The 26,112-nt window shown below is 38.9% G+C and overlaps 2 protein-coding genes across 3 annotated transcripts in view; both read left to right on the top strand.

The window, feature by feature from the left end:
- The first annotated feature begins 1,500 nt into the window (after positions 1-1,500).
- LOC113570766 (granzyme K-like) lies at positions 1,501-4,186 on the top strand. Its single transcript, XM_026999382.2, has 5 exons — positions 1,501-1,641; positions 1,733-1,877; positions 2,163-2,316; positions 3,559-3,828; positions 3,928-4,186. Exons 1-5 carry the CDS (start codon positions 1,578-1,580, stop codon positions 4,093-4,095), a joined length of 801 nt encoding a protein of 266 aa, XP_026855183.2. The 5' UTR covers positions 1,501-1,577; the 3' UTR covers positions 4,096-4,186.
- A 5,660-nt stretch (positions 4,187-9,846) lies between these two features.
- rai14 (retinoic acid induced 14) overlaps positions 9,847-26,112 on the top strand; it is a 29,353-nt gene continuing 13,087 nt past the window's right edge. For both annotated transcript variants that reach the window (XM_026999370.2, XM_026999369.2), the window contains exons 1-6: positions 9,847-10,064; positions 10,633-10,704; positions 21,073-21,203; positions 23,694-23,782; positions 23,932-23,996; positions 25,624-25,681. In XM_026999370.2, the coding sequence (XP_026855171.2) occupies positions 10,669-10,704; positions 21,073-21,203; positions 23,694-23,782; positions 23,932-23,996; positions 25,624-25,681 (379 nt within the window). In that variant the 5' untranslated portion in view covers positions 9,847-10,064; positions 10,633-10,668. The remainder of the gene's footprint in view (positions 10,065-10,632; positions 10,705-21,072; positions 21,204-23,693; positions 23,783-23,931; positions 23,997-25,623; positions 25,682-26,112) is intronic.

Below are 26,112 nucleotides of genomic sequence, written 5' to 3'. Positions count from 1 at the left end.
TATTAGATATTGATTAGTTAGGCTGAAACAATGTTTCAGCTCTTTTAATTTCCCAATGAACATACATGTATTATCCTTTATTTCTAAAATTCCATACAAATTTGTTTTGTAAAACTAAATTAAGATGAAAAAAGATCAGTACCAAGCATTTTTAAAATAAAAGGTATTTAAATTCTTCCTTGTCTTTGGTAAATTTTCTTTCTCCTGGTTCATGAAAGCATAACACAAACCAAGAAAAAGAACTCATACCTTTCTACATTTCACAAAGGAGTGGGCTTAGGAAATGCCAGTACATTCTGGTGAGTGACCCTGTTTCAGAACAATTAAACTCTTGATGAAAACCCACAGAGGACTGATAAGCAATAGTTTTGCAAGGTACTTCAAAGGTAAATTCTACCTATCCAACTTGGTGAGAAGGAAACCAGAGAACTATCTTCATGCACTGCCATTGTGTACCCAAATTTTTACTCCTGTTCAGCATGACTTGCCACCATTCTGTGTCAAATGGGTTAAATTGTGTAGCTGGAGTATAAAAAGTAAATATTTCTTAAAAGTTTCTTCTTTAATTTTATGACTAACAAAGGGTCTTGGTAAACACGCCTCACCTCCTACTGAGATTCACACCTTTGCATGGTTCAGAAAATGGTGCAGTTGCATGCTTCCTCCTTTACAGCTGCCACATCATTCTAAATGTGTGAAAAATATGTTACTGGGTTTTAAAGTGTGTCTTGTAGCCTGGTGAAATTTGTTTTCTAAGACAGACGTATTTAAGATTTGACACTATATGCTGAATGCTCTAATCCTATTTTTAATGACTGCAGTGGTAATAGGAGAGTCTCTGATGAGACAGAGAGAGTATGAAACATGGCCCATCTTTCCACTAGCTAATTATCACACGGAGCTTTATAACCAACAGCTCTTGCCTTCTGATTCAGATTTTTGTACTCACTTTTCCTCTAAAATATGTCCTTGGTTACAATTCCATGGGAGCTGAACTGCTGATATTTAAAGTTTCACAATGATTATATTTATAGACATTAGATTTTTAAATTGTGATCATTAAGAATCAATACAATTTCAATTAATTAGTCTTTATTGGCATATTCATTTACAGCATTGCAAACTAAATATTAAAAAAACATGAATGAACTTTTACCATATAAAGAAAAATTGGAACTACTATATGTTAAAACTGATTAACATGAAAAGAACTGTAATTGTCATGAAATAAGACAATTTCAAATAAGAAGAAATAATCTATACTTACAAATTTATAAATATAAATAAATAATTAAAGCGTTTACATGCGTGCGTGTCCGTGGGTGTGTGTATGTGTGGAGGATGGGGGGGGGGGGGGGGTGCACCTCACAAACCTGTGAAAAAGCATATGAAAACATGCATCACCCCTACCAAAAACACATGACCACAAATGCAACCACAATATTCTGTTCTGAGAATATAAGCAATGTGAAGTTTTTTCTAGCTTCTTTGAAACCTATTTAAGCACTGAGTGTTAATTACCCACAGTTACATTCATTGACATTTCTACATTGATTAGTGGTTGACCAACCAAGATAATGAATATTCAACAACTTTTATTTTATAATTTCATTCTGCTTTTCACCACTTTACAAGACACAGGTAAATGGGGTTTGCTATCTACTTTGTGCCTAGAAACACTTGCACTAACCAGTGCATTATCAGTACCAATAACCTGTGATTCTTATTACAGCTTGCATGGAGGTCTCCATCATAGGCGGGAAGAAGGTCAAAAAACCTAAGCCATGGCTGGTATCCATTCAGTTACAAAACCAGCATGTCTGTGGAGGAATATTGATTCAGGACCAGTGGGTTTTGACTGCTGCACACTGTAAAACGTAGGCACTTGTGTTCAATTTAAACTGCACAGATAAGGAAAACCTTCAAATAATAAGTATGACACACATTGTCGTCTGGTTATTGTACTATTTGAAGTTCATTTAACTCACAATATTAAGCCAGTATGGTGGTTACTTTTTCTAAGTTTCCTTTTTTTTTTTTTTTTTTTTACAGTGTATTTGCACAAGAAAACTGTCTTATTGTTTATGTAAAATATGGCATCTTTTACTGCACTGTACTGATATTGCCAAAAATGCTTCCAAATTATTTTTCATTGTTTTCAGATTACTACGACCTCCACAATCAGTAAGCATCCTTTTAGGAGCTCTCTCTTTAACAAAAAAAAGCAAAAACATTCAGCATATTGGAGTCCAAAGTTATCATATCCCTGAAACATTCAGCAGGAACTCAAAAAAGGATGACATCATGCTAGTTAAGGTAAAGCTCTTTTACATAGCCTATTGCAATTCTAAAGTCATGAGAATATTTTTAAAGCTCTAAATTAATAATGTATTAGGCCGCTATAGACCGTCAGACGTCGTTAGGTCGTTTAATGGCGTCGTTAGCGCTGTTTTTAACGATTGTGCATAGGCGTAACTTTGCTTTGAAAGGTTCTGGTGACAAGAGTGAGAACCGGGTGTTGCTATCAAATCAGCTGCCCTTCAAATTCGTGTTCTCTTAAGAGATCAAATTCACTGAAGAGAAACGAGCGCTGTAAGTGAAAGGAAGAGGTTCATGAAAGGATTTATCGCGCGTTTGTCAATCTTATGACGTTGAGCAATACAAGAAGTGGGTTAAATAAGATATATTTGTATCAAAATGGCTTCCTATTTTTTTTATTAAAAATAATTTGTTTCGTTTCACGAAATGTCAGTTTATAAGCATTTTACAGTTTATAAGCAGTTTATAAACATTTTCTGATTTGACATTGCGTTTCGTTTTATTAACTAAAACCAACTAGTTTTTACTAAAATTATTGTTGAATAAATGAATCAAAGACAACTTTACAGGAAACCATTAAAATATTTTCAGGGTACACTTTCAAAAAGTGGTGGGGACAAAATCATCCATTTCAGAAAGTGACACGTGTCCAAGCGTAAAATATGCGATTGTGCACCTTCAATCGGTGTCGGCCGTGACGGAGATTTTTGACTGGCTGTTCAGTCTATACGTACACCGTATTAGTATTTTTATCGGATTATGGATTGATCTACCCAGGCAGCATGATAGGGTAATATTTTTTTTGTTTATTTCACGGAAAGTAATTTTGTTGTGTTTAGTATCTAGAGAGCAGGTTGAACATGTGTCATTACCATGACGTTATGCTGTGCATGTATATGGCTAGGAATGGTGCTCAAGAAGAGTTTGGAGTCACGCAGAATTCAGTATATTCGTTATAAGAAGCTTGCATCTTCAGGAAGCAAGTTTCCTTTCGAGTTATTTTCTTTTGCACAGGCGCAGAGCAAATGTGGGTGTCGTTCATCAAGTGTAGTCTGGTGTGTTCGAATTTAGCACACACAGGTGACGAGGTATGGCAGTGAGCTGAACATCAGTCATTCGCAGTTTAGTTCTTCAGTGTCAGTTTGGGGTGTCCCCAGCATTAGGTTCATATACCATGCGCTATGATTAAAGTGTTGTTGTTATTGTTGTTGTTGTTTGGTTGTTTGCTTTAATACATAGCTCCACAAAAAGCCCAAATTAATAAAAAAAAGAGTGGAAGTGAAGACAATCCCCATATTAGGAAAAGATGTCCCAGCTGGAACAAAATGTATTGTGAGTGGATGGGGAACTACCAATAAAGAAGTCTTGAAAGCCAGTAAAACACTGCAAGAGGCTGAGGTGACAGTGGTGAAAAGGAACCTGTGCAAAGATTTCTACCGTGAAATCCTTGTGATCACCGATGATATGCTGTGTGCAGGGGGAATAAAGGCACAAAGAGATGCATGTTGGGTATGCCAGATTTTCGAGTTTAATCTATGCTTGGCCCTTTACAATTGCTTCTATTTAGCAAAAGTAAGGGAATTGAAACAAGCTTTGTTTTCTTTTCAGGGTGATTCTGGTGGACCTTTGGAATGTAATAATGACATTGTGGGTGTGGTGTCAGGGGGAAATGGATGTGGTGACCCCAAAAAACCAGGTGTCTACACACTTCTCTCCAAGAGACATGTTTCCTGGATAAACAGCATACTAAAAAAATATAAGGGCACAGTAGTTTAGTGATATATGCTTTATGATTACATACTCAAGGGTTTGCATTTTTTTGGTGACATCCATTGTCTATATATATAAAGATACATTTGTATTCTGATTTTCTGTTGCAGTCTTTTACTGATTTTTGTGACTCGTGTCTTGTCTTTTAAATTATTTTAGACATAGTTTACTCAGTGTTTTGTGTTTCCTACATATTTGATTATAAAGAATATGTAACGTTGTCGCTGGCCCGAGTGCCGATGGGTGTGGAGCAGGACGCACAGACTCCCTCGATAGCGAAAGACATTTATTGACATAGAACACATACTGCGACTATGGCACTCACACACATTACCGACAAACATGACTTATACATTTAACTAAACACAGGCTACAGCTACATTTAACATTGGCTACACAAACGTTTAACATACATCAGCAAACAAACAATGACCTACACGATGCACACACTAGCAGAGGTTTAAATAGACAGACAAAACACAAGACGTTAAACCCCGTGAACGTGCGTGCTATCATGGAGGGCATGGCTACAAATAAGGGTGACCCCCCCCCCCCACCCCCACCTGCACGGGGAAGCGTCCCGTGACAGAATATTACTCTATGTTGTGCTTTTTACATGTTTATAAAGAATAGTCTTTACCCAAATATGTTACTGATCATTATGAGTGATATCTAAAAACAGCTAGAACAGACTATGTATGAGAATGATCAACAATGCTCTGATGTCCTTCAGAAAAAACATTACGATGCCCTGACACAATTAATAGAATTCAGATGCTTGCATATAAGATCAAGCAGTTCAGGTTTATTAGGAGAGGGGAAATCCAAGAAACAGAAACATGTCACAAGACAGAGAGGGCAAAAACTGTGCAAACCTGGCTGGCCAGAGAATAAATGGGAAAACAGTCCAAAAAATACAATACTGGTAATCAGTTCAAAAGAACAAACCAGAGTGGAATGAAACAAAGGCAAAATCCAGAGAACACAACAGGTCACATAACAGGAAGGCTAAAATAAACCATGGCAATACTTAACCATGAAAATTAACAAATTACTGCATTCCAGCCAATGCATTTCTGCCCTGCCACAAAATGGCCTGCTAACATCATTTCAGCAATCTTTGCGTTAGCTCAGGACAAAGTGTTAATGAGGACAAGGCAGCTGATTTAATTCAAACATCTATGAAATCATCAATAACTTCAAGGAGAGAGGTTAACTTGCAGTGAAGAAGGCTTCAGGGCATCCAAGCAAGTCAAGAAAGTCAAGCAAGCAACAGGACCGTCTCCTAAAGAGGATGCAGCTATGGGATCAGGTTACCACAAGTGCAGAGCTTGCTCAGGAATGACAGAAGGCAGGTGTGAGTGCATCTGCACACACAGTGAGGTAAAGGCTTTTGGAGGATGGCTTGGTGTTAAGTAGGGCAGTAAAGAAGCCACTTCTTTTCAAGAAAAACATAAATGACAAACTACCATTCTGCAGGAAGTATAGGGATTGGACTGCAGAGGATTGGGGTAAAGTTATTTTCTCTGATGAAGCCCCCTTCAGACTGGGACATCTGGACAAATGATTGTCCAGAGAAGAAAAGGTGAGCGCTACCGTGAGTCCTGTGCCATGCCAACAGTGACGCATCCTGAGACCATGTGTGGGGTTGCTTCTCATCCAATGGAGTGGGTTTGCTCAAATTTTTGCCTAAGAACACTGCCATGAATAAGGAATCGTATCAAAATATCCTCCAAGAGCAACTTCTCCCAATGATCCAGGAGCAATTTGGTGATGAACAATGCTTTTTCCAGCATGACGGAGCACCATGTCAAAAGGCAAAAGTGACCAAAACATTGACATTTTGGATCTATGGCCAGGAAACTCCCCAGATCACAATCCCATTGAGAACCTGTGGTCAATCATCAAAAAGAGGGTGGACAAACAAAAACACAGAAACAGGGATCAACTCCAAGCACTGATTAGGTAAGAATGGGTTGCCATCAGTCAAGAATTTGCCCAAAAGCTGATATCCAGCATGCCAAGTCTTAAAAAAGAGGGGTCAATACTGTAAATATTAAGTCTTTGCTTAAACTGGATGTATTTATCAATAAAAGGTTTTTAAAAACCTTTATGAAATGCTTAGACTTGTACTTCAATATACCTTATAAACATGTGACAAAAATATGTATAAAAAAAAAACTGAGGCAGTAAACTTTGTGAAAACTAAAATTTGTGTCAGTCTTAAAACCTTTTGCCATGACTGTAGTGACTGAGATACCTATATAATCTTTTTTATAATTATACAATACCTATATATGGCCCTATGATTATTTACTGGGTCAAAATAAGGCTGAGCATCCATGACACCACACACCAGCTTTGACAAGCATAAAATATAGATCCATTTTATATATAATATGTATATAAGCACAATATATATTCATTTTAGTTTCTCAAAAATGTTATTCTGGCTCATTATCTTTGATGATGTTTAAATAAATCTTTTTAGAATTGGAACTGACACTTAATCTCTTAATGTTCATGCTTGCTTTTGTGTGTGTATATATATATATATATATATATATATATATATATATATATATTCACCTCTCTAAGATGTTCTTGTAGGATTCAGTGTTTGCTATTTAATTTATAATAATAATTTGCATGTTTTGCTAGTTAGCTGTAAAAATATGTTTTAATGCATAGTAAAAATTCTGAAAAAAAGCATGGAATGTATTTCCTGTGATCATTATGTAGTGTATTGATTATAGCAGGCTCTGCAGATGTACGTAGTATTTTTGTGTCAGCAGTGCTCACTGTGGTTTTTAATCAGCCTAAGTGCAGTCTCAGTTTCAGTGTTATCTATTCACACCACTCCATGGACTGTCTATAATTCTTATGGCCTTTTCCAGTTGTAAAATATAAAGATGGGTGACTTCCAGAAACATACTCCAGGAAATTCTCTGGCTATATAGATAGGGCTCAGGAGAAGGAGAAGATGTGTCTCAGACAGCACGATGGGGGAATATGACTAAAATGCCACAGAAGATACCAGAGAACAGTGCCTCCCTCTGCTGGAAAGACAAGAATTAAAATGAATACCTCTTAATTGCCCTGTAGGACTTCACTGGGACATTCAGCATCAATCAATACTATGGTTCATTCGTAAGTACATTTGAGAACATGATAATTTGTCATGGTTAATTACGCCTTCATTAATTTTTCTAGTAATTTATTTATTCAATTATGTATTTACAAATGACATATTGACTTACATGCCCACATTAACAATTCTAATTTTCATTTAATTTGATGTAAATAGCATATTAGTTGTTGCTTGTTTATTTGTTTGTTTTATCATAAACATTTTGGCAAAAAAGCTTTACAGAATTCCAGATCCAGATGGGTAGTAGGATATCACAAAAGTTTAATTACAAAAGTAGGATTATAGAGAAGAACTTAGATCAGACAAAGATCCATTAGATAACCTGGTAACCAGTGACTGTGGTAAACATCTGGTAAACAACTGATTATGCTGTACAGTATATTAGATATGTGAATATATCAATATGAGCATCATGAAGGTTTAAAACATCAAACATTTAGAAGTCCATGAAAAGGTTTGCAGATCATGAAGCAAATTAAAATTTGGAGAGGGATGAGATGGCACATGACACATTAAGATTTTTGGATATTCCAGGTGAGGCTGTTCATTCCAGTAGAAGAGTAACTAATGCAAATGTTCCAAGCTGGTCAAGCAGACCCAGAGAGTGGTGGGACCCACAGCAGGATCCTACACTAGCATGTCAGGATGTGCTGTTAAATTGATGAGGATTTTTTGAGTGCACAGTACATAACAAAGCACAAGCAAGTGTGTGTGTGTGTGTGTGTGTGTGTGTGTGTGTGAGACAGAGAGAGAGAGAGAGAGAGAGAGAGAGAGAGAGAGAGAGAGAGTGTGTGTATGTGTGTGTGTGTGTGTGTGTGTGTGTGTAGTTTATATATAGTCTACAAGTACTTCACATAAAGTTTATCTTTCTCATTTTTACTGTGCTTTTAATTTTATGTTGACACATACAACAAGATAATTTTTTGTACACTTTGTACTTGGCAAATAAAAAGAATCTGATTCTGACTCCAACAGGCCAAGTTAGTAGATCTTAAGTAGGAGGAACTTCCTTAAAATCCAATATTATTTCCCATTCAATAACCATGAATCATACTAAGGTTATGACTGTAATCTGGTTTGAATGATACATGAGGTTGTGTCTCATCACCATAGCAATAACACAGCAAGCGAATGATTATGTCATCATCATAATCATCAACAAGAATAGCAACAATAGCAATAACATGATAATATCTGAGGTTCATACGTTAGAAAATCTTTCCATTATACTTCTGCACAAGATGTGGGGATTTCCATGAATATATATTCTATATAATCTACAGTATCTCTTCTTTATGTAGTATATCAGCATTATTTTACTGTGTGGCCTCTTTGGAGCAATGAGGAATTAAAGGCTTTTTGCAGCTTCTCACTGAGCTTAAACGTGGTCTAATGGGAAAATAAATTAAGCTTTTACAAAAAGGATATCCACAGACATGCCTTTAGACACTCTTAGAAAAAAAGAAAAGAGACATACTTTCCATACCACACATACTTCCAAGTGCAGGACGTTGTGCTCAGATATGATATTAAAGTTATTTAAATTCACTCAAATAAACATAACAAAGACTCATACATTTCTCATGTGGTAGAGCTACTGGTCACGGTGTGAGTAATTTAAAAATAATGGGTAGCAACTGTTCTAAGGGTCTTTTTTTTTTTTCTTTTTTTCTTTTTTTAAAGCGGAGACCCTATCACATCTGCAGATTGTACATTGCTGAAGCTATGATACAGGGAAAATCCGATATCGTTTGGTGAGTCACAGAAAATATTATTTCAAGAAGGAATAAAGCGGTGTCGTTGAACAGAAAAAACCCAACCAAAACTGTGAGGAAAGTGAGGAGATTAAAAAGGTGTCATGACTGATCTATTGGGCATCTGACATTTGTATGAACTAGTAGTCAAGTGGTTCTAGAAGAACAGAAAAACCGTAATTAGGGTAGATAATCTGAATGATTTACATAACAATGGTATATTTTTTAGACTTTTAAAAGTAAACCTCAAAAGGTTAGACAAAAACATTTAGGGGGAAAAACTTCTTATTTTTGTCTATACCTTAATATTAAGGATGGAGATACAAGCCTTTTATCAGGCATTTACATGGAAAGCGAACCGCTGGTTAAATTGGTGGACCGTATTCTGTTATTTCCATGACGTCTACGAATTCCTTTGAGCAAACTCAATTCTGCATTTTATTCATTCTAGACCCTGAGGGCTATTTTACACAATAAATGTGCACTCAAGTGAATCAAAGCGCACTCGTCGGATTTATCCACCTTGCGGCGCACTTTCCAAACATTGCTGATGTTAGTAGACTAGCTGCAAATTCATTGTGAAGGTTGAGTCCACTGTGCCGCTCCGATGGAAACTTGGTTAAACTAAATTCAGCAGCAAACAGCAAACAGCTATTGGAGTGCTATCCAGTTATGTAGATAGCACTATAAAGCAGTTTATATTTTCTGCAGCAGTTACCCGTCCTGGCAGGCTATTTTAGCTGTGAAACATTCCGGTTTGAATAAAAAAGAAACGAGCTTGTAGTCACGAGGACACAGAAAGTGACGTCACTCTGTCCGGGGAACAATCAAAGGCATAGCGAGCGCCTCTGCTCGGGCTTCGAGACAGGCCATTTGAATGGGGGTCTTGTCGATGAACAGCAGAATTGTTCTTGCAAGGCTGCATGTCTCATAGCTTTTCGCATATTACCAGCATAGTGCATTTGAATAAATATAACGCATCAAATGCGATGTGAAGGGTTTTATTTCTCTCTACGGGTCTATTTGCAACTAAACGTACAAGTCTGTGCCGTTCAACTTTTGTAAAGTGGGTAAGTGTTCAGAATCTGAAAACACTTCTCCCGTGCAATTGTTTCACGAATTCGAAGTATCTTGGTAGCAGTAGTCTTGAGCGGCTTTTTGGGGACATAGATAATAACATGTAAGCTAGCCAGCTTTCTGGATACCAGAAACAACATGTAATCATGTGTTTTAATATTGTTTGCATTTGTAGTTGTCATTCTCGTCAGCTAGTTATATTTGGAATACAATGTTACCCTTATTCCAGAAGGTTGTTGATAAAAACGTTGTTTGCTTTTCTTATCTGATATGTGCTACGAGCTAGCAAGCTAGCCGAATACTCTGAATGGCCAAGCTGAAGTTTTTTTTACTTTCCCGCTGAGGTACCCCTGCAACAGTGATTGCGCCTTAGGAATATCAATGACATGAGTGTGCTAAGGTTGCTAGTTATTTCCTGTTGAAGGGACTTTGGCAGAAGGCCTATTCACCTTATGACATAACAATTAGCACCCAGAAGGAGCCTTATTAGTAGGAAATGTATGTGCCAATTTGACCTTGCCCTTCAGTGTGTAAAATGTAACAACTTCTGATTTTATTCAGACACGCCTGGATCTGTTGTGAACTGCATGGACTAACATGAAAAGCCTCAAAGCAAAGTTCAGGAAGACTGATGTAAGTACAAATGAGCTCAGCTCAGTGTTGATTCACTTGAATGGAGTCTTGCTTATGTGAGGCATCTGTGATGTATAAGCAGGAGCAAGATATGTTTATGATGCATAGAACTTGGATTAATTTTTAGCAATAAATAAATGGAGTCTTTAAGATGAAAATGGATATAAAAACATGTATTGAATGAGTGTTTTGCCCATGCCCTTTATGGTAGTCCATTACTTCTTGGTCTCCTGAAAAAAAATATGTCTAGGATAGAGTTTGTAACTTACTTGACTTGTTTTGGCTTTGTTTAACATGAATGCTGGACAAACAGGTTATGGACACTACGGACAATACTAACCCTAGACGAAAATGTTTCATTTGTATCCTAAAGATTGTCCTCTTTCTCCAAGTTAGAGGACTGATACAAGGTGATTCTTCCTGCAGGTTTTAAATAGAGACTACCTAGACATAGACTGAAATTAATACGGGACAGGTTGGACTCTTGCTGGTCAATGGTGATTCTCATGGTTCTCATTTTAATGTAAGAATGGTTTAAGATGAGTCTTGGATCTGTCAGTCTTTGTATAGGAAATCAGACCCTATTGTCATTCCCAAATAATGCTGTGGTACTCATTATTACTACCTCCATGTATCTGTATTAGTATATATGTGTGTGTATACACACACACACACACACACACACACAAACACACACACACACACACACACAAACACACACACACACACACACACACACACACACACACATATATATATATATATATATATATATATATATATATACCTGTCTCCTGCCACTGAACAACTTTCAAGGTGGAAGGTGGAACTGTGCATAATTGCATCATAACTGACTCATGGCTAGGAGTGACTTGTATCTGATGGGAGTTTCTGCCCTCCAAAGAGGGGAAAGAGCTGAAGAGGAAGTGACTTACTTCCACTGTTTTGTGATTCAGCAGACCTTTCAGTGACCATAGAGGGTCATCGCTCATAGTCTCCTGTGGAAGAATTTGCTGGGAAGAGATTTAAATATTCATAAATGTAGGGCTATGTGTTTGCTTTCCAGACCATTGCCTTTTGAGCTTGGTCAGAAGCTAAAATATTCTGACATTGTTTGTGGTCATCACAGCACCAAGTACATTTCAGAACATTACCGTTTACAGCACCTCTTTGAACATCTGTGCTTGTTCATACTGGTTCAACTGTGGCCATTGTTGGCGCTCATTTCTATGCCTGTCTCCTGTAGCCATGTAGCATAACATTAAAATCTGCCCGAAAAGGTTTTATTTAAATTTTAAAGGTGGTTTCAGTGCCAGAGGTCATGACATATGTTGTCATTATTTTTGCAGGCACTTTATCCAAAGCAACTTAGCACTGAGGAAAAAACACAAAATAAGCACACAGGCTGGATAAGTTATTGGAGTCTTTGGAGCTTAAATTTGATATCATTATCTTGCATGCAAATGTCTTATTTACTACAAAGATATTTTATGATTTGCTTTCACTGTGCATTTGTGGTAATTTTTAAAAATATACACATCTTTGATTCGTTGCAGTATTTTCAGTTGGCATAAAAAGCAGGTTAATTGCTTGAGATGAGGCCTACTTTGATGGTGCATAAAAATGAAAAACATTCCTACTAAAATATGGCCTGTAACTGCTGACAAATATTGTGTGAAACAGATTTAACTCAGAATAGTGGGTGTTCTTAACAGCCTGGTTGCTTAGTAACATTTTTTTTACTAGAAGTATAGAAATAAATCCTCCTACATCAGAATCACCTCGATTGTGGGGTAACAAAGCTATGTAGGTAGGCATGTCTATTATTCTAAAGAATCTCAGTAGGCTTACTTTTGACAGTTGTGTAAAAAAAATAAATAAATCTCCTGATGATGTGCCTGGATATTTTTCCCTGTACTAATCAGGGACTGGAATCAGAAGGGGGTTTTAGATTAGTTGTCCCATACTGAATCAGTATTGGGGTTTTTTTGGTTCAGTTGGTACTGATCTTTAAGTACAAGAATATGTTACATGATATTAAATATGGTCCCAATTAAAAATGTAAACATTAAAAATGTAAACCAATGAAATGGCTCCATTGCTTTTCTAGTGATCTGGCTGTTTAGAAGTTCATAACTTTGATTTTTGTTTTTGTTTTTGTTTGTTTGTTTTTGTTCCTTGAGTTTAATTCAGTTGTGGAGCTAGGTTGTCAAGTTATGCCAAGTCTCTGCCTTTTCTTCCAGTGTATGACCAATTAAGTTGCACATATCTGTACGATGCGGTACAGGGGATACTTTTGCAAAGAGCCAGTGAAGAACCATAAAGAAAATAGCCTCTTGGTTATATTTTAGGTTTTGCATCAGCCACAAACTGCTGTGGAATGTCTTATAGTGCCAGGCCATTCATTCTTTGGCAAAACAGGAGATCAGGAAAGCCAATATAAATATTTGAAGCCAGCAGGTTGTCAGGTTGATCTGGTAATGATGCAGTGCCTTTTACATGTTAGATGTACATGGTTTAATATTGTCACAGTAAGAGATGCGTCGTTACATCTGCATGCTTTTTGGAAGCTAGTTCAAGTTCCAGTGTTTCAACGTCTTCTACTGAATGGTTTGGAATCAAGTTTGTCTAGTGCTTTGTGGATTTGAACTAAAGCACATATTTGTGTGTGTGTGTGTGTGTGTGTGTGTGTGTGTGTGTGTGTGTGTGTGTGTGTGTGTGTGTGTCTGTCTGTCTGTCTAAAATGGCCATCAGGTAACTGTGGTTCTAATATCTTCTGCAAAGATCTTGAATCTAACTGTCATGCATGTATGTTTTGGTAGTAATATGAGAAGTGTTTATTTTGCTAGGAACTCACTTGTGGGTCTTGCATGCACACTTTTTTCTTATTTTTAAAGAAATTGCATGAGAGCTTTGGCTCCTGTGTAGTGCTTAGGCTTCTACTTCCACACCAGGTACCCAGCCAACAGCTGACATGCATATCATGGTATGTAAGGAGCTACTCACTTATTTTTGAATTTTGTATTTCATACTGGATAATTCTTTTTCGGTTTTGTGTTGCAAGACTTTATTTCTTTGGCGAGCACTGTGGATGTTAATGTTGTATATAAATGCGTTAGTGCAAGGGTATTTATGGTACATTTTAACATTACAGTTAAAAAATTGTGGTAGGTGCTTAATCAGGATCTTTTAAGGCTTCCAGTGAACTTTTAAGTGGCCAAGCTCTCATATTTTAAGGCTAATTTTGAAGCACTAGAGTTCCAGTGGTGACTGTATGAAGTATATCATGTGGAATACAGTCCTTCAAGTCTTGAACGTTTAACTCTTAAGCCAGATCATATAATAAAGGTAGAATATGAAATGTAAATCATTAAATGCTGCTACATTAATTAGCATGCATTACACCTATAGAATGACAGATTTCTGTAGATTTCTAACAGAATGCCCATCTCACCTCAGCTAGAATCTAATCATAACCAAGGCAATTGGTTCCCTAGCCTCAGTGTCCTACCACATCCCAAACACAGGCAATCAGTGAATCCATTTTAAACTAACTGGAGGATGAGGAATTTTTCACTCCATTTGAATAATAACTATATTCTTTAGATCAGAAGATTATTACTATCCATAAGCTATGACTGCGGGGGATACAGAAACAGTTTCTGCCGTTTAAACAAAAACTCTCATGACCTGTAATTCTCTGTGGTATTGGTGGACTGGAAGTCAATTTTGTGTCTTGAATTTGGGGCAGTGCTTTTTGCAGCCTTCATACGAGTTCAGTATGGCTGCTAAAAAGAAAACACGTGCCCCCCCCTCCCAACCCCATACTCTTGGGACACAGCAGACAGCTGTGTCTGTACACGCTAATTCCTCGCTATCCTTTGTCCTAGACTGACACCCTTAGTAGACGCTGCCTTTCACTACCTGGACGTTAAAGGGGGTTGACCTTAGCTCTGGCCATTTGAAAATATGCCTCTGCCCTCTCTAAGTGACTGATGCATACATCATAAATAGCTGTGTCTATTGACAGGGTCAGGTGTATATAAATTGCATATTGTTGTGCGTCAGCCAACATAAAAACAATCACTTGAAATAGTATCAGAAGTATTAACCTTCTATAACAGATCACAACTCATGTTAGTTGAAGGGTTATTTGAATTTATTCTCATCTTTCTTTGCTTATCTGTCATTTTTCATTAATTCATTTTGCCTCTGGTTATATTCTTATGTATCTGCTCTTGGGACCAACCAAGTACTTGCAACTACAGAATGCTAAATGAAGAAGTAGTCATGATTAAGATGATGACCTCAGACAAAGTTCCAGGCAACCGATCAAAATGAATTTACCCGGATGGTAAAGCAGATGAGAATTGGCACAGCAGGAACTTCCAGTGAGAAGAGAGTGACTATATTAGTCCAGTCCTAGCTGCCAATGCTGAGCAGATTAACCAGACCTAGTTGCAACACGTTCATCCCCTTCACACCACACACATACTCTCTGGATTATACAATACACCCTCTTGCTTAATGCAACTGTCTGAATATCCAGTTCTAAGCTCCTTTGCATGCAATTGTGGGGAGTGGCAGAATTCAGATACACTGAAATGCTCCGTTAACATGTTTGCAGGTACTTAAAACCTGCATCATGTAAATTTGTCAAGCTGATGACTGCTTGATTTTTATGACTGGTTATGTTTCGAAGAGATCATAGGCATGTCCTTTGCTTATTTGATGAGTGATCAATTTCATGTCAGAATAAATCTGACATCCTTTTCTCCCTCTACTTCCCTCTCTCCCTGGTTTTAACTGCAGAGCTGAAGTAATAGCACAAGAAGCTGATCTGAGAGGAGACTAGCTCTCTATTTATCTGAAAAGGATGTCTAGTAACACAGTTATTCTGAATAGTCTCAGAATGAAATCGACACACACTAAGTTCAGGTTTTTTGAAGAATGTGTGGGAGAGTCCAAAGAATGCTGAAGAAAAAAAACCGACTATTTTTAGCCTTCATTCCTTTGCCTTTACAGGCATAAACTCATCCTTCACTCAGCCGTGACCTGTTTAGCCTCTGGGGTTGATGCCCAGTGCCGTGTAAACGGATTCCCGTCAGTCTCCAGCATCATGATGCACTCAGTCTTCCCCTGCACTCTCACTTGCCTCTCTGCCAAGGCTGATCAAGCACAGGGGCCTTCGAGAGGAGGGGGTGGACAGTGGCCTTAGGAAGAGTATGGACAGGATCCAAGCTGAATCAAATGAGTTAAAAAAGCACAAGGACACATCCATTTGTTTTTGGGAGTTTTTTGCCGGGGGGGGGGGGGGGGGTGATGTATGTTCAAAGCTAGGTGAAGGTCTCAGCTACAGAGTTTTGGAATTTTTGTAACCCATTCATGTGCATTCTTGCCTGAAAATAGTTCTATATTATTTATTTATCTTTATGCCTGCCAAAAGATAATGTACACTACTTGACATTTCTTTTAATTATTTAGGCAGTTTCTCTTGTTCTTTGTGAGAAGGCACATTGTTTTCAGACATTTTCCGTATTGTGTTTGTTAGCAAATACTGGAAGTCATAACTATTCCGTTAGGCCACAGGACCACAGATACACCCCCTTTCTTACTCAGAGGTGCTCTGCTTTGCAGTGGGATTATGTAGGAATGCCTCAATATTTCCTTTAGAATTGTATGGTACTGCTCAGCTAACAGCTGTTTTTAACCATCAGATGTGACAGACTGTATTCATTTCCTTCTACAGTTCTGTGCAGTTCTGCACATTATCTGATTTGTATGTGGCAACATGATGGCAGTACTCAGGGCTTTGTACAGAGCCCTGTGTGTTCTGCATGTGTTTGTGATTGTCAGTGTGTTCATGGGGACTGGGGTATGCAGATAGTGGGCAGAATGTTTAAACCCACATCATTGCTGTAGGTGAAAATATGACCAAGACTTTAGTAGAAATCTGAGTGGCTTTACCAGCTGTTGCTTGTCTGCTCTGACCAGCATAAATCTGAACTTTTTTCCAGGTCTCCCTGGTACTTCTAGAAGATTCTCCAGCACACGGTGCTGCACTCTAGAGACCCAAGCCATGTGTGAAACATTGAGCAGCACAGCAGAGCATGCAATTTCTGTCTCTCCGTTTCTTCCAGGCCATTTATACTTTGAGTTTTTCATCAATATGCTGCATGCCTGAAAATCTACTAACGTGATTAAGGGAGATTGCAATCTTAGCACACTTTCACCCTCATAAATTGGCATTGCTAGAGGGGGCTATGAAAATTAATTCCTAAGAAATTCCATTATATTCTTCATGAATGCAATAGGCAGTAGACTGCACTTGTGTAATATTCTCTTCCTCTTGTTTATAATACTATAATGAATACTTTAGAAGGTTTGGCAGATCTCTTGAGTTGCTATCCCTTTTCATGTGTTAATTGTCTTACTAAGAATACTCTGCCAATGTTTTGGCAGTCTGTACTCAGTGTCTTATCTATCAGCAGTGTACCTGCCAGACCCAAGAACATATAAAGCCAGTTCAAAAGAAGCTGAGGTGATTTTATTCTGTGTTTCCTCCGAGTCTTTAATCACATAATAAACAAAGACAAACAAAGATATATTGAGTTTATTTTACTCCAGAGCCATAGTGCTTGTGTGTGTGCTCACCAGTTTACATAAAATGCCTTGTCTTCTGCCGCTGTGAGCAGAGGTACCCCTGTCGATAAAATGAATCTTTGCCAGGCTTGAAGAGAGACTTGTGCGATAAGAGGTCATAGTCCAGGCTTTTCTCAAATTGTACTGCCTCAGGATATGAGAAGCTATTAGTTTGCAAGCCAAGCGGTCCAGTGACTGGTTCACATGAAGTATCATAGTACATGAGTACATGATCCATTTGGCCTGTGTACAGGGGCAGGCAGCCTAAACTTTGTTCGCGCAACTGCCATCTTTGTTGAGTGCAATTCTCATGCTTGTTTTCAGTATAAAACCTATGCAGTTCATTGTAATGTATTTAAAAGCTTTTGCTGAATATAATGTAGGTATGAATAATAATGTTGATAAATGCAATGCCATTGAAAAACTAAAATCTGCAGGGCAATACACTTGATTTATTTGTATAATTATTTTTAAAAGAGACATCACAAAGTGCCTTTACAGAAATCTAGGTATTGACCCTCTAAAGAACAAACCAAATGAAAATGGGGCAAGAAAAGAACTTGCTTGACAACAAAAGGAATAAAACTTCCATGAGCCAAATTTAAAAGGAAAACCCATTACCCTCATCCCAAAGCATTCTTACATTAAAATGAGAACCATGAGAATCACCATAGACCAACAAGAGTCCAACCTGTCCAGAATTAATTTCAGTCTATGTCTAGGTAGTCTCTATATAAAACCTGCAGGAAACCCATTACAATTGGGCCACAACAGATCCAGCAACTCTGTAGATTATAATAGTCAAATTATAGTAACTTGTGAACCTGTAGTATCCAGGTAGGGTGAGTCTGCTCATTTTCACATGAATATTATTCACCACAGTCTCTTTGCCATAATGGCTGGAAAATGGGTCACTACTGACTCAGCATGGCAGCTCTCCCACTCCCATAGGGTGGAGGAGGAACTGGAGAAGTGTCATCACACTAATCTTTGTAGATGAGGCCATGTAGCTGGCTGGATCAGAGGCCCACTGGGATACCGATGTCGAATCAGATGTCAAGAGACATGGACTAGGTTATTGCAGCCTTTCAGAAATAACTGCAGTTTTTTGTGGTCTGGCTCAAAGCTTGAATAAAGGTGCTTAGCTTATCTGTGGTCATATCTGTGGTTATTCCTTTGGTGTCTGAGGTGGAGTTCACTGTACTGACATTCTCAAGTCAACAAATTCTATCCTTTAATTTTCACCTTTTGTATCCAAATGTTACAAGTGAACAGAATACTGAGGCCCGTGGGGTTTTATACTACTGGGCTGTTTAGTTTGTTACTCGTCACAGCTGCCTTGTGTTCCTTAAATATTGCTCTGCTGAGGAAGAATTTAATCAGATAACAGTTAAGTGTTTATATTTAAGAAATGGGTGGAGAGGTTTCCATGTTCCCTGATGGGTTACAAGTCACTCCTCCTTCCTGATAAGGTTATGTAAGACAGGGTTAAAGCAGATGGAGTTGTACATGATTGTTGGAGAAATACAGGAAATGAAGTAAATGCCTGTTTTTTTGGAAGCTGGTGCAATTTGTAGATTTGCCTAGTTTGAGTGTCTAGATTAGGACTGGCCAATGTTAGAATGTTTAGAGTTATGTAGCTTTCATATTTTGTTTAAAATGAATAGCCTAACTTGGTGTTTCTCAGTCCTGGTTCTAGAGTAGGTGTGCTCTGTACCTTTTAGTGTTCTACCTCCTTGAACAATGTTTTACATCTCGTGAAGTATTTGTGAATGAGCCGATGAGCTGAGTCAGTTGAATATGCAAGGCTGGGCTGCTCCAGGTCCAGCGCTGAGAAGCGCTGCCTTACCTCCTCTCCTTCCTGTAGAATTGTGACCAGCAGTGGGCGGATTTCACACAGTGCTAATCTGTTGTGACCAGTTCTACTAGATGACTCTCTTTGTCATCCAAAGTCTGCTTTTTAGAGGTTCTTTGCACAAGGCACTTTCTTATAAGTATTGGGCTTTGCATCAGTATATCTTGCACATGTTCATCTTGTTAAATGTTCACTGCTGTCTGGTCGGGTACCGTTTATTTTTGGTAGTACAAAAACAACAGCTTCTGATTTAGATTTATCTGGAATTTGTATTCTCTACCACAGCCCAGTTTCCCAGTCACTGTTTCTGACGGTCAATGCATCATGTTGCTTAACTGTCGGCGGGGCCCACTCATCTTAACTGTGGCTGGGGCCCACACATTTTAATTAGTTGGCCAAGATTTCAAACCACTGACAGGAGAGATGTATTAATTGAAGCATAAATTATGTGTTGCAGCAGCTGCAAGGACAGTTTAACAATGTAAATAATACTCTATAACTTGCCCCCCACCACCAGGCAGTATCTGTATCTAATGTCTGTTTACCCACTACTTTAAAATAACAATGTCCCTTACTGATTCATTTGCACAAACCCTCATGCAACAATTTGTGCATCTTAGGACTTGCAAATGACCTATAGCAAAAGCAAAACAGACTGTGCCGTCACGAAGGTGACCCAGATGTATGTCAGTGGAATTGTTTATTTGTGTTGGCTGAAGGGCTGACCTCCAGTTAAAACAGTTAAAATTCAGTGCAGCACACAGCAATAAAAGAATAAGTGGTTTGATCTTTTTTTTTTTTTTTAATCTCAAAAATAAATGGGCTAATTTGATTTGTAAATATAGTTTCAGCTATACCAGCTGCCAGTGAATTGTAGGTCAAATAGGAGCAGTTTACAAATATAGCACTATGGAGTTTTCCATAGTCTGTCAGCAGGAAGTGTAGTATTGCAGTGCTTTCCAAAAATAGTGATGAACTCTAGAAGTGACCTCCGCATTTTGTTGGCTGACCCCTGTGAACTACCTTCCCGCTGCCTTGTCTCCACTCGCAGTCTAAAATAAAATGCCGACTGATGTCATCCAATCATGTTCAAACTCAGTTCTTATTTATTTCATGCTGCCTCATCTTTTGCACCATGGCCTTAATCGACATCTTAAAAAAACACTGTAAAAGAGAGCTAGCTGCTTGTCTGTAATGAATGTTTATTACCATGTACTTGGACCCCAGTTGATTTTGTGGCCTTCTCGGGTGGTGCTGCCCTGGTGGTCTCCACCTCTCACCCACTGTAACCATTTCAGAGAGTCGTGACATTTAGGCATTGACCAATTCCTAAATGATTTTTCGTTCTCACTTGTTGCGGCAGGACGTCATCTTCCTTGCTAACTCCTCAGCCTGCTTTCTTTTCATGTGCAATTGTTTTTATTGGTAGAACTATCAGGAAATCTCATAACTCGGTGGATGATGTGAAGGTTTGTGGCTTTGTGTTAAATGTAAAGAATAAAATTTGATGTTGATCTTTGAAACTCACCATCTGTGCAAGTCCATCTGTATATAAGAGAACTGCAGTAATACCCATTGACTTCAACATGCCTGTTTTGATAGCTGTGTGAGTAATGAATATTCTTTCAAGGTGACCTTGTCCTCAGCTATTTAGGAAACACTTAATGCAAAGATGTAAATTTTTATAATTTTAATGAGCTTGATATATTTGAGTTAATGCACTAAATTAATTAATTTCACTGTTCAAAACAAAGTTCAGAAAATCTTATATGAAGCAACAGAATGAGAGTGTAAGTCTCTGACCAATACCGAAAATCTTTTGACTGGTTAGCTTTGTGTTACTGTAATGAAACTGACATTCTTATCCTCAGACCAATGAATGGAGCAAGAATGACGAGCGTCTCCTCAGTGCTGTGGAGCATGGTGAGGCGGAGAAGGTCACCACCCTCCTGACAAAGAAAGGAACCTGTGCCACAAAGCTGGACAGCGAGGGCAAGTCTGCGTGAGTACGGCTAGCGGTGGAATCAGAGGGGGCCCTCACACACGCCCAGAAGTGCAGTAAAGGAGAATGCTTTTAGAATTCTCGTAGTCATATGTGCTTAGCAGGGCAGATGAAAGCTGACGTTCTAGATGCACTTCAGCATTGCTCCTGTATTAAGTGTGCGTTTCGTTCCACTGTGGGTATGCACATCTGGCATAGTCACACTTTGTAATCAGATTGCATTTTCCATTTAATGCCTTTTGCTCATTTCTCAAGGCTTTCTGGGTGCCCAGAATGTGCTAAGCAGAACAGAACAGAACAAATGCCCTCTCAGGGAATCTCAGACAGATTAGAATTCTGTGCCTACACCCCATTGATTTAAACTGGGGACCTTTTCACTTCCAGGTTGCTTTATGTTAGTCATTTCATGTTGTCGCCAAGGTAATTGATATTTTCACTGACATAGTGTCAAAGTGGTAAGGTTTTGTTTTTTAATGCAAGCTGTTGTCCACTGACCAAATATTAGTGTCATTCTCTCTTCAGCTATGTGTTATACATTAACATTATTTTCAGTCCTTTAATATACATGGGCAATGTTCCTTCCAGGATTATAGTGTTTTAGTATCTGAACCCCAGAGCAACAGAGGAACACCCCCTGAGCTGATGTCTTTACCACAGATGCAATGCATCCAGACACTACTGACCTGAATTTCCAGTGCATAGTCTCAGTGCAATTGACTTTGAGAGGAAATGCCATCATAAGCTCACTCTTTATCTGACCATGAGAAGAGGCCATTGTGTTGGGCCACGGGACGCTTTGCAAGCTGGTGGAATGTAAGCTATATAGGCCACAGGCTTTTGTGGCATTCTGAACCGTTCTAATCACCATGAACATGCCCAGTGTTTGTGGATAATAGGGCAATTGCACCAGATATTTTGTCATTTGTTCATTACATACTCTGCTGACCATATCATTCACTTTTAAAAGCTCTCGACTTTGTACTTGATTGTGTTAATGCTGGAATTGCCTTTAAACATTGATTATTACTAGGTTCCAGACAGAACATGTTTATCCTTGACTTTTTGAAAAGGTGTTCTGATATCGAGACTTCACAGGCAAGTTAGTAGAGAATTGTATTCATGCCAAGTCTGCTATGCAAATAACATTTAACTGAAAAGAATTTCCCCCCCAGATTTTCATGGGCAAATATGCATTTGTAGACATTAAAAGTCAGCTTAGAAGTGTTAAATGTTATCCCTGTAGTAAATAAGGATTTGTAGGAAAATAGCCAAACAGATATGAAGGTAATATGATGCATCACCAGCAGTCTCTGATGTATATAAATTAAGATGGACTTTGATCGAACAAATCATGATTGGTTCAGTTGTCTAAAAAACATAGATTTGCTCTACAAATGTGTTACACTTTAGAATAATTTTGCCAGATAATATATTGGTTCTCCAGGAGTGACCTTGATTAATGCAATATATTTCACATAACACATTGTAACCTAGAGAACTTTTTACAGAATGAATTTCCAGTTGCGTTCTATAGGATAAGATGACGTGACGGTTGTCCCCTAAGATAAGGTGCAGTGGAGTGATCCAGTTGTTTCCTCTAACATAAGGGGCAATGGTGATGATATGGTTCCTATTGGACTACTTTCCTGGAACGTGTTTATCCTTAAAATAACACACAGATCATGTACTGGGCTCTCAGGCGCTAATCTGATGCAATGCTTTGTTACATTTATTAACTTCAGATTATGCTAACTTTGGTTCAGATTCATCTTTTATCATTGAACTTCTGTGAGCATCTGTTCTTCACGGAAGCAGTTGATAATGAGATGGTAGATATCGACTTGACAGGTCTGAATAAATGCCTTTCATTATTGTGTCTCAAGAGCACTGTGGAACTGAACTGAATTGAAATGAGCTGATGGATTTTTGAATGGCTGGTTTCCCATGGGTCAGTGATTCCAGGAATCTTTGGGAATTGAAAAAGTATGCACTTCATACATGAGTGACTGACAATGATGCATGATGGATTAATGATTAAAACTACTTGCCCACGTCCTCTAGTAAAGCCTGTTTGAACTTATTCTCTGTTACTGTCCATTTCTTCAGTGGGTATTGTGCTTTTATTTATGCCACATAAGATAAAGTGAGAAACTGATCTCGCTTATGCTTTGGTTTGGCCTTTGTGTTTACAGACCAGTGAACACAGTTGTGTATATGCCCTTCAGAGATTGCTCATGTAGCCCGGGAATGTTGGTGGCACATTACAGCCATACCAGATACACTTCAGCATCATTATTGTGTTGGGGACTTTCACAGTTCAGCAAGCGTCCTAGTGCACCATGTACTCATATTAGAATTATCATGTACTCATTCTCAAAGTGTGTGTGTGTGTGTGTGTGTGTGTGTGTGTGTGTGTGTGTGTGTGTGTGTGTGTGTGTGTGTGTGTGTGTGTGTGTGTGTGTCTGTGTGTCTGTGTGTCCTCTCCCTCAGTCTGCATGTGGCAGCCACCCGTGGGCAGGCAGAGTGCCTTGCTGTCATTCTGGCTCATGGAGCTGATGTGTCCGTAGTGGATGCTTCAGGTTAGGATGACTGGGGCCTCTTTTTTCCTGCTCATCGGAGAATGACAGTTTCATGGTTTTCTCATGCACACTCCACTCTTGAGGTCATTTCTATTGTGCTGAATGGAGTTCTTAGGGGAGGAACTCACCTTTTATCCTGTTTGCTCCAGGTTCCACTGCTTTACACCTTGCTGCCAAAAACAACCAACTAGAATGTGCCAAAAAACTCATACAGGTAATGCAATATTATGCATTTCTCTTTCTAATCTTGAATCTAACAAAGTGTGATTTACAATTAGTCGGGAAAAACTCCATTAACAGGCCATTTAATGTTACCTTTAGAGTTGATGTGAAGCATCTATTTATGCCTGAAAGCAGTCCAATTTCTAGTTTCCCCTTTTTATTTAGACATTGATCAGAGAATCCTTTATTCTTTTGTTTTTTTTAACCACCAAAACAACTACTCAACATGCATCTTGTTGCTATTTGAATGATAAAAAACAAATAATCAAGGCCATGTGATTTTGTTGAGGTTTGTTTGTATGGCCTCAGGGTACCCAGCAAAGTCTGTGCTATGTTTGAATGCAGCCTAAAGTAATGTGAAGATCTTAACAGTCTGCCAAGGAGCTGCTGACGATTTCACCCACTACACGCAAGAATTTATTCACATTTGGCGGATAGCAGGTGTTCATTTAAAAAATCCTGGTACCCAGCCATGACACTCATGTACTTTGATTGTTTGAAAACTAATGCTGATTTTGAAGTCTATATTCTGTGAAGATTTTATAATTGCAAAATAATAGCTGCATTGTCTCCAAATGGAGTTTGGAATGACAACATAAATCAGCCCTATGCATACCTGATAATGAGCCTGTGCACAGAGCAACTGTTTGCTTATCATGTGTACCATTACCATGGTCACTGTTATGACATGAAAATGATGACAGACATATTTTTCCTTTACTCTCAGTTGTACATCCTCAGTGCATTTGCATTGATGGCATTTAGCAGATTCTTTTATCCAGGGGACTTACAAAATTGCCTTAAGTTGTACTCTGGTACAGTTCTCTGATCTTTGCTGTGCACGTTTATGAAACACTGGGCCATCTGGTACATGCTTAACTGGCTGTGTGATGTTTGGTGTGCATCACGTGAGCGTTTGAGCTGCCCACACATGCTGTTAGCATGCCAGGCCCCTCCCGCGGCTCTGTGGCTGTCCACCTCCCACGCTGCTCCAGACAGCCGAGGCTGTCCTCCTGCAGCCTGTGCCAGAGCTGCTCTCTGCCCTGCCCTGCTCACGCCATTACAGCAACACGAGGCTTTCCATTCATTCCTAGAATTCCTAATGGATTCCAGTTCACATCCAATGTGACCACTTTGGGAAATGCCTGTGCAGGTGTTTACACTGGACAGGTTAATTGTTTGCAGGTCTGATTCTTTGGCAATCACATATCCCCTTTTAACCTCTCTAGAGCTGCAGGTGCAAAGATGATCAGTCCATGCTTCAAAAGTACAGTGTTCATCTTACAGTTTATCTGAAATGTTCTGCAAAATCTTTTCATGCAAAAAGCCAAATCCAGCCAAACCAGCCTCTGTGTTGCACATAAGTCCATTATTTAGTAATGCTGAATGTCACTGATCACAGTTCATGGTACATCAATACTGCATAGACTAGAAACAAAGCTAAATGGGGAAGCCATGGCCACTAACTGGATTCTGCAGTCAGATCTGATGCATCATATATCCCCTCCTCTCACACTCAGCATTTAAGAGACTTGTGCTTTCTCAGCATTGAGCGCTAGTCTGACATGCTGGTTGGTGATGTAATGGTTGATGATGTAACTCTGTGTTTGGTCCTACAGGCCAAATGTATGGTTGATGCTCAAGACAGCTCTGGAAGGACCGCTCTTCACCTCGCAGGTAAGAGGTGTTCAAGACCAGGGATCCTCTAGATTTTACTGCACTATTCAGTCTGATTTTTTTCTTCAGAATATGTGTGTGTGTGAGAGTGTGTGTGTGAGAGTGTGTGTGTGTGTGTCTGTGTGTGTGTGTCTGTGTGTGTGTGTCTGTGTGTGTCTGTGTGTGTGTGTGTGTGTGTGTGTGTGTGTGTGTGTGTGTGTGTGTGTGTGAGAGAGTGTGTGTGTGTGTGTGTGAGAGAGTGTGTGTGTGTGTGTGTGTGTGTGTGTGTGTGTGTGTGTGTGTGTGTGTGTGAGCGTGTGTGTGCGTGTGAGAGCGTGTGTGCGTGTGAGAGCGTGTGCGTGAGAGAGCATGTGTACGCGTGTGAGAGTGTGCGCGTGAGAGTGCGTGTATGCAAGTGTGCATGCGCGAGTGCGTGAGAGTGCGTGTATGCA

This window comes from Electrophorus electricus, chromosome 6 (genome assembly GCF_013358815.1).
Source record: "Electrophorus electricus isolate fEleEle1 chromosome 6, fEleEle1.pri, whole genome shotgun sequence".
Classification (NCBI taxonomy): Eukaryota; Metazoa; Chordata; class Actinopteri; order Gymnotiformes; family Gymnotidae; genus Electrophorus; species Electrophorus electricus.
The sequence above is the reverse complement of the archived record's forward strand: the minus strand, read 5'-3'. Positions and strand labels throughout refer to the sequence as shown.

What these genes read in the sequence shown, in the direction of transcription:
- LOC113570766 (XM_026999382.2), top strand. Translation starts at nt 1,578, where the DNA reads ATGAATATTCAACAACTTTTATTTTATAATTTCATTCTGCTTTTCACC. An exon ending in CACCACTTTACAAGACACAG is followed by an intron (nt 1,642 to 1,732) that starts GTAAATGGGGTT and finishes TTCTTATTACAG; the next exon opens with CTTGCATGGAGGTCTCCATC. An exon ending in ATGACATCATGCTAGTTAAG is followed by an intron (nt 2,317 to 3,558) that starts GTAAAGCTCTTT and finishes TTTAATACATAG; the next exon opens with CTCCACAAAAAGCCCAAATT.